Genomic DNA, 14,850 nt, shown 5'->3' with positions numbered 1-14,850 from the left:
GGGGCTGTGGCTCAGTGGTAGAGCTTCTGCTTGGCATGCAGAAGGTCCCAGGTTCAATCTCCTCATCCCCAATTAAAGGGACTAGGCAAGTAGGTGATGTGAAATACCCATGCCTGAGACCTTGGAGAGCCGCTGCTGGTCTGAGTAGACAATACTGACTTTGCTGGACCAAGGGTCTAATTCGACACAAGGCGTCTTCATGACTAGCTTACACCCCCAAAATCTTGTTGGTCTCTACGGTGCTGCTGGACTCGAATAAAGCTGTTCTACTTTTACCCGGTCAGCTCCCTGTTTCAATCAGGCCAAAGTTTCCCAAAGGTGACGTCTTCTCAGGCACTGAGAGTTAGCTGTACCACCTCAAACCGCATGTGGGGGAGATCCAATGATGGAATAGAATTCTCTATGCAGAGAAAACAAGCAAGTCTCAGAGTAGTTAGGAAACTGATAGAAAAGGCAAGGAAGGTCTCTGCGTGCTGGATTTTTGTTTTCAAACCGAGAACCCGTCAGTCACGTAAATCCATACTTGCAACCTGATGCGGCACAGCCCAGAAATTTTACCTCTGTCAGTGGCATCAATTTCTGCCCATATTACAGAACAGCACTAAGAAATCCTGAGTTTTACTTTGGAGTGTAAAGCCCATCTCTTACACATGGGGGGGAGAAGATTAATAGCTGGATGTCTAGGTCATCTGCTGTTCCCATCCCACACGACAGGGATGGACCAAAAGCGCACACCCTTGTCGAGCCAGGCTAGGATTTCCACCACTGTTGCTGCGGTTGGGAGAGTGTAGTAGCCATTGGGGGGTAGGGGCCAATAGCTCTGTTGTAGCCAGGGAGAGCGGGCTGTCTGTTGACCAGGTTGGTTGCTGCAGGTCCCCATGGTCGCCAGGGGATGGAAACGGGTTCTCCCAGAAGCTCCGCAGTTCGGAGAGGCTATCGGCTTCTCACAGGTGTGCCAAGAGGAGGGGGCCTGTTTCCAGTTGCGGCAACGTTGAGGTAAAACTGTCCGTCAGTCCCGGCCCAGCCGATAGATGTGGTACTGTGCTCCCCGCTCACTGGCGGAGACTTCGAACACAAAAGCCACGCACAACAGCAATTCCTGAGTTTCTTGATCCCGCAAAACCTGTTGGGGCGAGAGGGAAGATTCATGCAGGAGTTGCACCGTAGGACATGGGACGGCCCAGAGCTACTTATGGGGAGTTTGCCACAACCCCGCTGATATATACAGGGACTTTGTTCTCTTCCACTTTCTTTGTTATTCTAAGACTCAGCAGCCAGGACCATATTTAGTTACGGGGCATCCACCCAAATTTCCTTTCCCTTCTTGGCTCTTCCGAGTTTCACTCTTGGCTAGTTCACAAACTTGGGGATACGAGTATTTTAATGGCTTGTTTTTGGAGTGCTGGAAAGGACACAGATTTTGTTCTGGCAGCCGCTGCTGAAGACCGTACAGAGCTGGAGAGGCTTCCAGGTCCGGGTCATCTTGCCTCGTGGTCCCAGAGAAGGAGGAGAAGCAGCCAGCGTTCAGAGTGGTGTAGGGGTTAAGAACGGTGGACTCTAATCTGGAGAACTGGGTTCGATTCCCCACTCCTCCACATGCTGCTCTAAGCCCAGCTTTGGCTGGGGAGAGCAGGGTAATAAATGGAAATAATAAAAATGCTGCCTGCTGGGTGACCTTGGGCTAGTCACAGTTCTCTTAGAACTCTTTCAGCCCCACCTACCTCACAGGGTGTCTGTTGTGGGGAGAGGAAGGGGGAGGTGATTGTAACCTGGTTTGATTCCCCTTAAAAGGTGGAGAAAGTCGGCATATAAAAACCAACTCTTCTTCTACAAGGCTGGTCTACATGTGCAGCATAAACAGCGGTTAAGCGCTAAGATGGCTGAACGGACTACACTACCACACACTGTGCTTTCTCTACATAGAAAAATCCCCCTATTCATCCAGAAAGCTTAGCACCACAACAGGGAAACAAATCCAGTTCACCAGATTAGCCTCCGCCGCTCATGTGGAGGAGTGTGGAATCAATCCCGGTTCTCCAGATCAGAGTCCACCGCTCCAAACCACCGCTCTTAACCACTACACCACGCTGGCTCCCTCTGGAAAGCCAAAGGTGGCTGCAGCAGGGTCAATGTGCAGGGAAAGCCCAGCCCAGAGAGCGTCTCCAGTCCTCTCTACCTGTAGTGGCTGCTGGTAGAAGAGAGACTGCTCCTTTTACCAGCATTCTACACACAGGTAGAAACAGAAAAGGAATGCAGTAATGTTCTCATCCTCTTGTGAACAATGGGGTTTTGAGAGAAAGATGCTTTCTGTATCAGTTCTCTTGAATGCAGTTTCTGTTAGCATGAAACGCTGGTTTTGACAAGAATCTCTGTTTTGGCTCCTGACCTCTTCCCCAAAAAAGTCCCGCTTTGAGTAAGATGTTTCCTCTCCCCCACCCCCAAAATACCTGCAGGATGGTGAAGTTTTCAAGCACACTGTCCATCATTGGCTTTTCCGGCAGCGTCCGCAGTTTGCGGATAAAATTGATGAGGTACTCGCAGAGAGGAGAGCGCGGCAGGCAGAAAACAAAGCGTCCGTCTTCCCAATGGGGCGGCTCAGCTGTCTAAGAACAGGGTAGGTGGAAACAGGATGGTTAGTGGCAAACTGGGCAGAGGAGACAGAACCCCCCTAATCTGTTACACACCTCTCCTCCTCCAACAAGGGGATCAGCTCCTACAGAACAAAGCTGCTATTCGATGCAAACTTACTAGAATGTAAACTCCATTAAACATCAGTGGGATCCATTTTCTAATTCCAGGGAGATCTACTCAGTACTGGGGTATAAGCCCTCTGAACCAACAAATGCCAAGTTTGCAGATCTGGCTAAAGTCTTTCACAAACACTGAAATTTCTTGATATCCCAAGGTCCCGGGGCTCTACTCCAAGCCCCTCTGACACTTAAACTATAGAGCCACAACCTTCATCCCAAAGACCCCTTCTCTATGACCCCAAATCTCTATGAAGAAGAAGAGTTGATTTTTATACCCTGCTTTTCTCTACCTTTAGGAGTCTCAAAGCGTCTTACAGTCGCTTCTCCTCCCCACAACACACACCTTGCGAGGTAGGTGGGGCTGAGAGAGTTCAGAGAGAACTGTGACGAGCCCAAGGTCACCCAGCTGGCTTCGTGTGGAAGAGTGGGGAATCAAACCTCGTTCTCCAGAGTAGAGTCCACCACTCATGTGGAGGAGCTGGGAATCGAACCCCATTCTCCAGATTTGAGTCCGCTGCTCTTAACCACTATGCCACGCTGGCTCTATGCTGCTAAAGGTCCACAAATCTCCACTGTACTAGCCCCCAACCATGAACACATGAAGCTGCCTTATACTGAACCAGACCCTTGGTCCATCCAAGTCAGTATTGTCTACTCAGACCGGCAGCAGCTCTCCAGGGTCTCAGGCAGGGGTCTTTCACATCACCCACTTGCCTGTCCCTTTAACTGGAGATGCCGGGGATTGAACCTGGGACCTTCTGCATGCAAGCAGATGCTCTACCACTGAGCCACAGCCCCTCCCTCTCGATTCTCTCAGCTGCGCAGCTCGTGTTCCCTGCTGCTCTTCTCCCTCCCAACTCTTGAGGAAAATCAGCTGGAAAGCCAAGAAATGATGGGAAGAGAAAGGCAATCAGCGCTTCTGGCTTCACCGAGTTCTTCTCTGCAATTCGGCCCAGTTTTCTCTTGCTTGTCATCTTACAGAGCTTGGCGTCACCTGGGGCTACGTTTTCTCTAATATGGTCTCTAATCTGGAGAGTCGGGTTTGATTCCCCACTCCTCCACTTGAACGGTGGACTCTGATCTGGTGAATTGGGTTGGTTTCCCCACTCCCACACATGAAGCCTGCTGGGTGACCTTGGGTTAGTCACAGCTCTCTTAGAGCTCTCTCAGCTCCACCTACCTCACAGGGCGTCTGCTGTGGGGAGAGGAAGGGAAGGATGTTGTAAAATGGTTTGAATCTTTTTATAAAGGTAGAGAAAGTTGGCATATAAAAACCAACTCTTCTTCTTATGGGGCTAATGTCACCGGTCCCGATTGTAAACGGACAATATTCCTCTCCACCCCTTCAGTGCCCGCTCAACCCCTCCATTCCCTCGCACCCTCCAACAGTCCCCCCCGCCCGCACCCACCTCCAGTTTCTCCACCACCTGTTTGCCAAAGGAGCAGACCTTGGAGGTGCAACTCAGAGTCAGAGCCCGTGGGCCCTCGTATCGGCTGCTCACCCCATAGAAGGCCCCTCCTGTGCCCCCTGGCTCTTCTTCGGGGAGGGGAAAGCTCAAGTCAGCCTGTGTCAGGAGAGAACGAAAGAGAAACGGAGCATTTTTCATGACCGGTGTGTAAAAACAGCACACCTGACATCTCAGGTGCTTAATGGGCCCATTGTTAGGACATATAGAACCTCATGAACATATGAAGCTACCTTATACTGAATCACACCATCAAGGTCCATCAAAGTCAGTATTGTCCTCTCAGACCAGCAGCAGTTCTCCAGGGTCTCAGGCAGAGGTCTTTCACATCACCTACTTGCCTAGTCCCTTTAACTGGAGATGTCGGGGATTGAACCTGGGACCTTCTGCATGCCAAGTAGACGCTCTACCATTGAGCCACAGCCCCTCCCCTAACCTCCATGTTCAGAGGCAGTTTCCCCTCTGAATATCAGCTGCTGGAGATGAGCAAGGGAGGGGGACAGCCATCAGGCGCCCCCACCAAGACGCTGTCTGAGTGTCAGATATGATGATTGTTCCAACAAGGATGTTCTTAGGTTCAGATGTTGAAATTAATATTTATTATTGCTTAGGATTGGCTTTAGAGATAATTTCCAAACAGTCCTTTTAGCACGGATGCAGCATTTTAGAAACAGTAGTAGTCCGCTTATTTTAAAATCTGAGACTTGAGTTTTATGTGTTAAGTTTTTCATTGCTGGAAGGTCTCTAGCCCTGCTTTCAATTAGCCAAGGGTGGTGGTGGGAAGGGCCGTCAAATCACAGCTGACTGATGGCGACCCCATAGGGTTTTCAAGGCGAGAGACTTTCAGAGGCAGGTTGCCATGGCCTGCCTCCGAGTGGGCTGAGAGAGTTCCAAGAGAACTGTGACTGGCCCCAGGTCACCCAGCAGGCTTCACGTGGAGGAGTGGGGAAACAAATCCAGTCCGCCGCTCATGTGGAGGAGTGGGGAATCAAACCCAGTTCTCCAGATTAGAGTCCGCCACTCTTAACTACTACGCCATGCTGGCTCTCAGCCTAGGGTACAGAACCTAACAGTATAAGTCTTCTTGGTAACAACTGTGCTAGTTAGAGACACATTCTATAGTGCCACGAAATGAAGCAGGGAGACAGAGAGAAGGGATTTAAACTCCGGTCCAAGAGCAATTGCACCTTTTATTTATCCAAAAGGCGATCACAGTGCAATCCAGTTTAACGGCACTTCCGCAAATGCCAAATAATGCACTTTCAATCCACTTCTAATGCACTTTGCAGCTGGATTTTCCTGTGTGAAATGGCAAAATCCACTTGCAAATGATTGTTAAAGTGCATTGAAAGTGGATTGAAAGTGCATTATTTAGCATGTGCGCAAGAACCCTAATTCTAGGGATTTCAGTGGGCTTTGACAGGAGGAGCCCCGTGGCGCAGAGAGGTAAGCTGCAGTATTGCTGTGAAAAGCTCTGCTCATGACCTGAGTTCGATCCTGACAGAAGTCAGTTTCAGGCAGATGGCTCAAGGGTGGCTCAGCCTTCCATGCTTGGTAAAATGAGTACCCAACTTGCTGGGGGTAAAGTGTAGATAACTGGGGAAGGCACTGGCAAACCACCCTGTAAACATAGTCTGCCTGGTAAACGTTGGGATGTGACGTCACCCCATGACTTGGTGCTTGCACAGGGGACGAAAAAGGTAAAGGTTCCCTGTGCAAGCACCGAGTCATTCCTGACCCATGGGGTGACGTCACATCCCGGCGTTTCCTAGGCAGACTTTGCCAGTGCCTTCCCCAGTTATCTTCCCTTTACCCCCAGCAAGCTGGGTCCTCATTTTACCGACCTCAGAAGGCTAGAAGGCTGAGTCAACCTTGAGCGTCTCTCTCTCTCTCCCTCTCTCTCTCCCCCCCCCACTTCCACGTCATCTGGACCATCCCAGAATCCGTTCCCTGTTTTACCTGCTCACTTCTGCTCCAACCAATCCACTGAACCTAGCAGGTGGGGTATTGGGAAGTGCCCATGCCACGTTGCCGGCTTCTTTGATGGGCCTCCTTATTACTTAGGGATTCAGGACGAGAGGGAAAGAGATCTGAGGGGTTCTCACCCAGAACTTGACCAAGAAGAAGGCATGGGGAGGCCCTTGTTCGTACAAGTCTCGCAGCCCGCCTCCTCGTTCTGGGAACTTGTCGTAGATTTGGCGTACATCCACCATCTCCAGGGGTGGGTCAGTGGCAGGCGCTGGGTCAATGTGCACAAAACGATGCTGCTGCTTACATTGTGGAGGACCAAGGGAACAAGTCAGAGACAGAACAAACGGTGATCTGATAACCATCTTCAAGTACTTGAAGGGCTGTTATATTGAGGAGGGTGCTCAGTTGTTTTCTGTTGCCCCAGAAGGTAGGACCAGAGCCAACGCATTTAAATTAAATCAACACAGTTTCCATCTAGACATTAGGAAAAAATTTCTAACAGTTAGAGCGGTTCCTCAGTGGAACAGGCTTCCTTGGGAAGTGGTAAGCTCTCCTTCCCTGGAGGTTTTAAAGAAGAGGTTAGATGGCCATCTGTCAGCAATGCTGATTGTATGACCTTAAGCAAATGGTGAGAGGGAGGGCATCTTGGTCATCTTCTGGGCATGGAGTAGGGGTCACTGGGGGTGTGGTTGTGAATTTCCTGCATTGTGCAGGGGGTTGGACTAGACGACCCTGGTGGTCCCTTCCAACTCTATGATTCTAATATTCTCTAGACACAGTATGTAAGCTGCCTGACTTTTAGATTTCTCGAACAAGACGACTCCCAGTTTTCCTCAGGCCTTTCAAGAGAAGTCTACCCTTACACACTGGCCGGAGAAACGTGCATGCGCACTTCTGTCTCTCACCGGATCTTGTTCGCCCTGCTGCTCCACGAAAGCTGTGAATTCCACCAGTTGGAGCGTCTCCGTACCAATGTGGCTTCCCTGCCAAGAGGTTGTACTGGGGAGGCAGGATAGTCTCCCTGCAGGTGGGTGATAACCTGTCAAGGAAAGGGGAAGCGTGCTGAAGGCTGCCTGGTAGATTCCCCCCCCCCACCGCCCCCGGAAGGGAAAAAGCTAGGAGAGGGAAATGAAAATGGTAGCTTACCTGGGGCAGCAGGGGGCGCTGTGATCAGAGGGATGGTATATGGTGCCTGGAGGATGGGCTTGATACTGGGGGGTGGGAGAAGAAGAAAGAGGAGGAGGAGGAGAAGATATGGTTTTTATACCCCGCTTTTCTCTACTGTAAGGAGTCTCAAAGCGGCTTACAATTGCCTTCCCTTCCTCTCCCCACAACAGGCACCTTGTGAGGCAGGTGGGGCTGAGTTTGGAGAGAACTGTGACTAGTCCAAGGTCACCCAGCTGGCCTCATGTGTGGGAGCAGGGAAACCAACCCCGCTCACCAGATTAGAATCCGCCACTCCGGTGGATGAGCGGGGAACCAAACCTGGTTCTCCGGATTAGAGTCCGCCGCGCCTAACCACTGCACCATGCTGCCTCTCAGAGAAAGGCATTAACATGCAGTTGAACCCTGGTGAACATACCATTCAACTGTGGGTGCTGCAACATAGGTATGCTCAGGGCCAGACTGGCCCTTTACATTGCAGAAAAAGTTCCCATTGGGCCACCATCCTGGAGGTGACCAGAAGTAAGCTGAAATGACGCCCAGCTGGTGGCTCTGTAGAGGCCATTCGGTCTGGATGTGGTTTGAAGCACCATGAGAAGAAGCAATGGGTCAGCCCAAACTGTTGTTATTGTTGCCCTAGTCCAGATCCAAAGCCAATGGGCCACATGAAGAAGAAGAGTAGGTTTTTATATGCCGACTTTCTCTACCACTTAAGGGAGACTCAAACCGGCTTACAATCACCTTCCCTTCTCCTCCCCACAACAGACACCCTGTGGGGTAGGTGGGGCTGAGAGAGCTCTAACAGAGCTGGGACTTGTCCAAGGTCACCCAGCTGGCTTCGTGTGTAGGAGCGGGGAAACAAATCCAGTTCACCAGATTAGCTTCTGCCGCTCATTTGGGGGAGTGGGGAATCAAACCTGGTTCTCCAGATCAGAGTCCACCACTCCAGACCACCGCTCTGAACCACTACACCATGCTGGCGCTCTGAACCACTACACCACATGGCTTGCTCCTGGGCGGTTTCAACATCCCTGTCCGCCCCTCCCCGGCTATGCTGCTTGCAGAAGGACCACACAAATTCTCTCTCCTCAGCAGAGGGCACTGGGAGCAGCAGACACTTACTCAGGAGTAGTCTGAGGCTGGTTGGCATCTCCCGTCCACAACTGGAAGAACTCTGTCGCCTGCAGTAAATTCAAAAGGAAAAATAATAAAAAAAAAACTGAGAAGGGCCTTAAATCCTGAAGAGTGGCAGAGATTTTAGTTCCTGAAATGACTTAATCTCTAGTATTTGCCCCGGGAGAATGTCAAAGTGTTAAATTGCTGACAGATATGTGTAGTTTTAGCTGGTATCTATAGGACAATCCTGTGTTTATCACGATCATTTGCATATAAATTTTATTTCCCCCTCCTGTAATTAATGTTCCCTTTATATACCTACTGGTCATGGGATGTAATAATAAAGAACTGAACAAAAGGAAAAATTTAAAGGCGCTGGGGCACGTCTAGGGGACATAAACTGATTTAAGTTATTCCCTCTCTCCAGGCAACTGGAGTTCGGGAGTGATCTCAAACAGAGAATTCTCAACACCTCACAAAAGAGCTGTTCCCAGGGTCCTTTGGGGGAAGCCATAAGAGTTTACACCAGCGGTTCCCAAACTTTTCGGGCCACCGCCCCCTTGGTTCCACAAACTCAACCCCAGCACCCCCCTACCCTATCCTATCAACAGCATTATTCAAAATAGGGGTTTGCATGACTCACTAAAGAAGATAAGAACAATAAAATTTCAAACCAGTAACGATTAATTGCACATCTATTCAAAATCAAATTAAAACTTTTTAGTTGAAATTTATTCAACAAAACTGATGAACTTGATCCATTGGTACCAGCTCTTCAAAATCTGGAAAAAAAATTCCTAGGTTCCACCAAATTTGTCAGCATGGTGCCACAGCTGGATCTATTGTAAATTAGTGAACAGTTGAAGGGGCTCACCTCTAGCGCCCCCCTGCTGCCCTCTTGCCTCTTAGTGCCCCCCTAGGTAATTCCACCCCCCCAGTGGTGGTACTGCCCCCTTTGGGAACCACTGGTTTAAACAAAACTCATGGGATGGTACGGAAGCAGGGTCCAAAAAAAGGGGGGGCAAAACTTAACCCTATAAATGGAATTAAGAACCTAGAAGGTCAAGCAAAAAACCAGATGACAATATGATTAAAAGCTAAGCCATTAAAAAGTTTTGTGAATACACATAAGTTTAATACAAGTTTGCAAGAAGCCTTCCAAACACATGTACTAAAATAACACTATAGGCATAATATACAATAAGACATACAGTCATACACAAACCATAAACAAACAATCACATATAGACCATACGCGTTTCGGCGCATTTGCCTTCTTCAGTGGTCTAAAAGGCACTAGCACGCCAGACTAAATGATATAAACCTTTGTGACTTTTGGGCCTTGTGCTGGCAGGTTCCCAATAAATATAGAGCTGCAGAACTTCTTAGTCTGTTAAAGGCACTCTTACAAGTAAAGCTAACAGCCTATCCAAATCACAGTCACAAGGTGGTATGAAAGTCTGGAGTGAGTATCAGGTGTAGGAGTCCATGGCGTGTTAGATTTTTTCCTAAATACACAAGGGGTGGTACGGAAGCAGTCGTAGCGTTTAACCCCACTGAAGGATCACAGCCCTCGTTTCCATGCGCTTACTGTGGTGGTGGGTGGATAGTGGGCTTCTGACAGTCCCAGTTTTTCCTGAAGGACCGTGGCAGACACCAGCTGAGCAGAAGACATGGCTGCCATGGTCTGGAGGGCTTTGTCCTTCGCGACCTGGTCCTAGGAAAGAAAGGAATTCTGGTGTCCAGCAGCCAGCGGAGGGTCAGACTTCCCGCCCGCCCGATTTCTCTGCTGAGACCCCTCTGCAACCCGGCTCGGAGACGTTGGCTGCTGCAGAGGATTCTGGGAGGCATCAGAGGACCCAGGCTTGACTGTGGAGGACACGGGAGTTTCTCTTAGGATGGCTGCCCTGCACAAACTGAGAGGACTCTTGGCCACACACCCAACATCCCTTAGTGGCCGATCAGATCTCCATAATGGCGGACAGTAAAGTTGCTAGGTTGCTCCTTTGCGGGGTGTGGCTGGCGGCTGCGATCAGGGTGTGCGCAACTCGTGTAGGGTACTGGCATCACTTCCAGGTTTACCTGAAAGTGATGTGGACACTCTAGCAATCCCCCCCAAATCAGCCCCCATTACTAGAAGAAGAAGAGTTGGTTTTTTTTATGCAGACTTTCTCTACCACTTAAGGGAGACTCAAACCGGCTTACAATCGCTTTCCCTTCCCCACAACAGACACCCTGTGAGGTAGCCAGGGCTGAGAGAGCTCTAAGAGAGCTGTGACTTGCCCAAGGTCACTCAGCTGGCTTTGAGTGTAGGAGTGGGGAAACAAATCCAGTTCACCAGATTAGCCTCCGCTGCTCATATGGAGGAGTGGGGAATCAAACCCGGTTCTCCAGATCAGAGTCCACCGCTCCAAACCACCGCGTCGCTTCTGGGTAAACCCGGAAGTGATGTTGGCGAGCTGCGTAGGTCGCCCGTGCCGATCGCGCCCACTGCATGCCCTCTTCCGCCCACTGACCAGTTGAGGGGCACCGGGCAGCCTGGTGGATTGGCGGGCTTTTGCCCGCTCCCACCGGGCAATCGGTAAGCCTATTCAACAGGAATGGGAGGCATGCTTGGCATGAAGAAGTCGGGGTAGCTGGAGGAATGCTGGAGGTGGGGATAGAGGGAAGGGTCTCACCTTGAGCTTTGCCTGAATCTCACGGGTTTTCCGTCGCGCCAGTACTTGGATGTGGCTGGAGACCTACAAGAGGGGATTGGAAAGGAGTGAGCGGGAAGGTGTTTGGGGAGGAAGGGGGCGGGTCCTGATTCCTGCTCCGCCCTTCCCCTCTCACCTGTTTTCTCGTCCGTGTTTTCCCTGTTCTCAGTTTGATGTAGCGGGCTATGAGTTCGTTGCGACCTGGACGAGAGACGAAAGGAACGTGAAATTCAGAGAACCGAGCCAAGCGTCGTTGGCAGGCAACGGGACCACCTGCTTTCCCCAGCCACGCCCAATAAGGCCAGCAAGATTCAATCCTGGCTGGCTAACTTGCCACAATGGACAGTTAGCCAGCATACACTGCAGTCGGGTGTTGTAACAATTCTGCACACGTTCAGACAGACATACTCCCAAACACGTCTGAGTCTCCTGGACTGTCAGGGACTTCACCCAGAGAACTCGGGTGGGGGGTGGTGAATGAAGAAGAAGAGAAGAAGAGTTGGTTTTTGTACCCCGATTTTCTCTACCTTTAAGCAGTTGCCGAGTGGCTTACAATCACCTTCCCTTCCCCTCCCACAACAGACACCTTGTGAAGTAGGTGGGGCGGAGAGTTCGGAGAGAACTGTGACTAGCCCAAGGTCACCCTGCAGGCTGCATCTGTAGGAGTGGGGAAACAAACCCAGTTCTCCAGATTAGAGTCCACCGCTCCTAAACCACTGCACCACACTGGTGTATGTCTGCTTCGGGCCATCCCTGCTCCCCAACTCCAAGGACATGGATTTAACTATCCCATGTTACAAGGATGCAAGAAAGACTAACTGCTTCTGTACAAACTTTGCTGTGCTACAGTACCCTCTGCTGAATCCCTGCGGTGTACACAACCCCCTTCAGATGTAAGGCTACCAGACCCAGGGGCCTTTTGTGTGGTGGCCCCTAGACTCCAAGGTAAATTTGTTTCCCCACTTTCCTACTCTACCCTCCTTGAAAGTCACAATTCATTGTGCCTTCCCCAGGCCTTTGGTACCACTGGGTGGCTGCTTCAATAGTAGTGACCATTGCTGGCTGCCGGATCTGCTCTTGTTTTTGGTTTTTTAATATATATAAAGGGGATACAGAAAAGAAAAAGAGGGAAGGGGGAAAATAAGGGGAAACATATTTTATCCTCCAAGCCGCAACGTAATTAAAATTTAAAAGGAAAGGAAACAATAGTGCCAGATAGTCTATCATTCATCCTAAACATTGCTATGTCTTAAGATTCACAAAAAAAGAAAAAGATATATTTCATATTTCATCCCCTAAGCCTCTGCATAAACTAAACTTAAGAAAATCTTTTTTTAAAAAATATTTTTTATTAATTTCTCTATAGGATACAGAAAGGAAAAGAGGGTAATGGGAAACAATACATCATTTTAATGTTGTTTTTGTGACCCATGCAGCCCACCTCCAATATCTGCCAAACTGATCTATACCATTTTGTATTTTCTACGTACTCACACTAAAACACGTTAACAAACCTATCTTCTTTTTTCTATACATTTTTCGGAAATGGTATTAAACTTAAGAAAATCTAATGCCATAACCTCTACCAAATATCTTAAACATGAATACAGCTTGTATAGCGCTATAGGTTCTTTTATCAGTTGCTTTCTGATTTATTGAACTGATTGTTTACCGCCGGGATAATAATCATAGAAAAGCTGCCCTTTCAACACAAATTCAGGATCTGCTCTTATTTTGAATGTTGATTATTTTTAAAAAAAACTTTGATTGTGATCTGCTTCGAAGGCCTTTGTTTGGGGGAAAGGGCTGGAGTCCAAAAACCATAACAACCAAATTACCCAGATTAAATGCACTGCGTTGACGCAGGAGCTTGACGGAAGAGAAAGGGACCTCCTTTTCCGCCCATTTGGGGCTCATAATTACCACCTACAGAGAACGGGTTGCCTGTGAAGAGTCTGGTTGCTGCCAGAAGAGCGGCAGACTGAGTTCTTGCCAGAGGGTTACCTGAACCTCTCCCTCCTCCTTCTAGCCCTAAACAGGGATTAGTTCTTCAAAGGTTAGAAAAGAGAATCTGAACCCACGAAGCTGCTTCGTGCATCATTTTACCAGTCTCTCCATGTCGGTCTTGTCTGCTCTGACTGGCAGCGGCTCTGCAGGGTTGCAGGCAGAGGTCATTCACATCGCCTTATTCTTCTCCCGCCCCCGGGAAGGGAGGCAAGGCGCGGCCAAGTTGCTACAGAAAGAACCCCACGTGATGAAGAGAAAAGTTATTTCTCTGATCTGGGTCTGTGGTTAAAAATCAATATTTGCTTGAATGTATGACAAGATCGGCATGGCAGTGTTTCTGACGCCACAGGATGCCAGGCAGAATAAGCAGGAAAAATTTGTTTTTGAGATTGAGGCTTGGGGAGGGGCCGTGGCTCGGTGGTAGAGCATCTGCTTGGCATGCAGAAGGTCCCAGGTTCAACCCCCAGCATCTCCAGTTAAAGGGACTAGGCAGGTAAGTGATGTGAAAGACCTCTGCCTGAGACCCTGGAGAGCCGCTGCCGGTTCGAGTAGACAATACTGACTTGGATGGACCAAGGGTCTGATTCAGTAGAAGACAGCTTCATGTGTTCATGTGTGTTCATGAACTGTTTTGGTGAAGATCAGCAGGTTTATGATGAAATAACTGTTCCTCAGAGAACTGTTCAAAAAACGCAGTTTTACTTTGTTACATTCATGTAGGTAAGCTGAACTTACAGAAATGATGTAACTTTTCTTACACTTCACAGGCAGATATAACAACATCTGCACTGATTGAAACATACGTTCTTAACAGAGAGAGGCTGACAGACTGACTTGGCCATTTATGCATGGGAGGTTTTGCTGCTCTCTAGATGCACATTTCCCCCATTCAAATTGTCAAAACTCAACAACAAGCCCCCGTGCAGAGTTTTGAGAATCTGGATGGGGAAAATGTGCATCTGGAGAGCGGCATATCCAAGGCAAAAACCTCCCATGCATAAATGGCCAGAGAGAGCTTAATCAACCGACCTAACCGACAGAGACAGAATTCTCGCAGCATGCAACGCCCTCCCTCCGAGAGAAACAAAGTTCTTATGCAAGGATGTCACATCCCAACACCACGTACCGTACATCTTCCCCTCGTCCGAAAGAATGATCTTGCGCCTCCCGCAAGGTGGGTAGATGGCCAGCGCCTCCTGGAAACTCTGCTCAATGTCGGGGCTCCAGACCCCTTCGGCATCGTTGTCCAAACCCTTCTCCCCAGCATCCCCCATCTCCGGGGAGGGGCTGGTCGTCGCACTGGACTCTATGGCGTCAGGAAGAATACCTGAAAGACAACAGAGGAGGAGGCGGCTCTGTAGGTTGGCATTCTGGGATGCAGAGTCGATCCCAACAGGTTGTTGATACAAGGACTTTTTAATATATATGTGTGTGTGCGTATACACACACACATAGGTAAGCTGCAGTACTGCAGTCCAAGTTCTGCTCATGACCTGAGTTCGATCCCAATGGAAGTTGGTTTCAGGCAGCCGGCTCCAGGTTGACTCAGCCTTCCATCCTTCCGATCGGTAAAATGAGTACCCAGCTTGCTGGGGGTAAAGGGAAGACGACTGGGGAAGGCACTGGCAAACCACCCCGTTAAAAAAGTCTGCCTAGGAAACATCGGGATGTGACGTCACC

General features: G+C 49.4%; 1 protein-coding gene across 1 annotated transcript; it reads right to left on the bottom strand.

The window, feature by feature from the left end:
* Positions 1–968: 968 nt before the first annotated feature.
* Positions 969–14,492, bottom strand: TEAD2 (TEA domain transcription factor 2). The gene is made up of 11 exons (XM_056863353.1): positions 14,297–14,492; positions 11,300–11,364; positions 11,146–11,208; positions 10,059–10,184; positions 8,474–8,532; positions 7,334–7,398; positions 7,093–7,226; positions 6,322–6,486; positions 4,160–4,315; positions 2,448–2,603; positions 969–1,123 (listed from the first exon to the last, which is right to left on the bottom strand). The coding sequence occupies exons 1-11, from the start codon at positions 14,442–14,444 to the stop codon at positions 1,010–1,012; spliced, it is 1,251 nt and encodes a 416-aa protein (XP_056719331.1). The 5' UTR covers positions 14,445–14,492; the 3' UTR covers positions 969–1,009.
* Between the last annotated feature and the right edge of the window lie 358 nt (positions 14,493–14,850).

The sequence above is a fragment of the Euleptes europaea genome, chromosome 18 (genome assembly GCF_029931775.1).
Source record: "Euleptes europaea isolate rEulEur1 chromosome 18, rEulEur1.hap1, whole genome shotgun sequence".
Lineage (NCBI taxonomy): Eukaryota > Metazoa > Chordata > Lepidosauria > Squamata > Sphaerodactylidae > Euleptes > Euleptes europaea.
The sequence above is the reverse complement of the archived record's forward strand: the minus strand, read 5'-3'. Positions and strand labels throughout refer to the sequence as shown.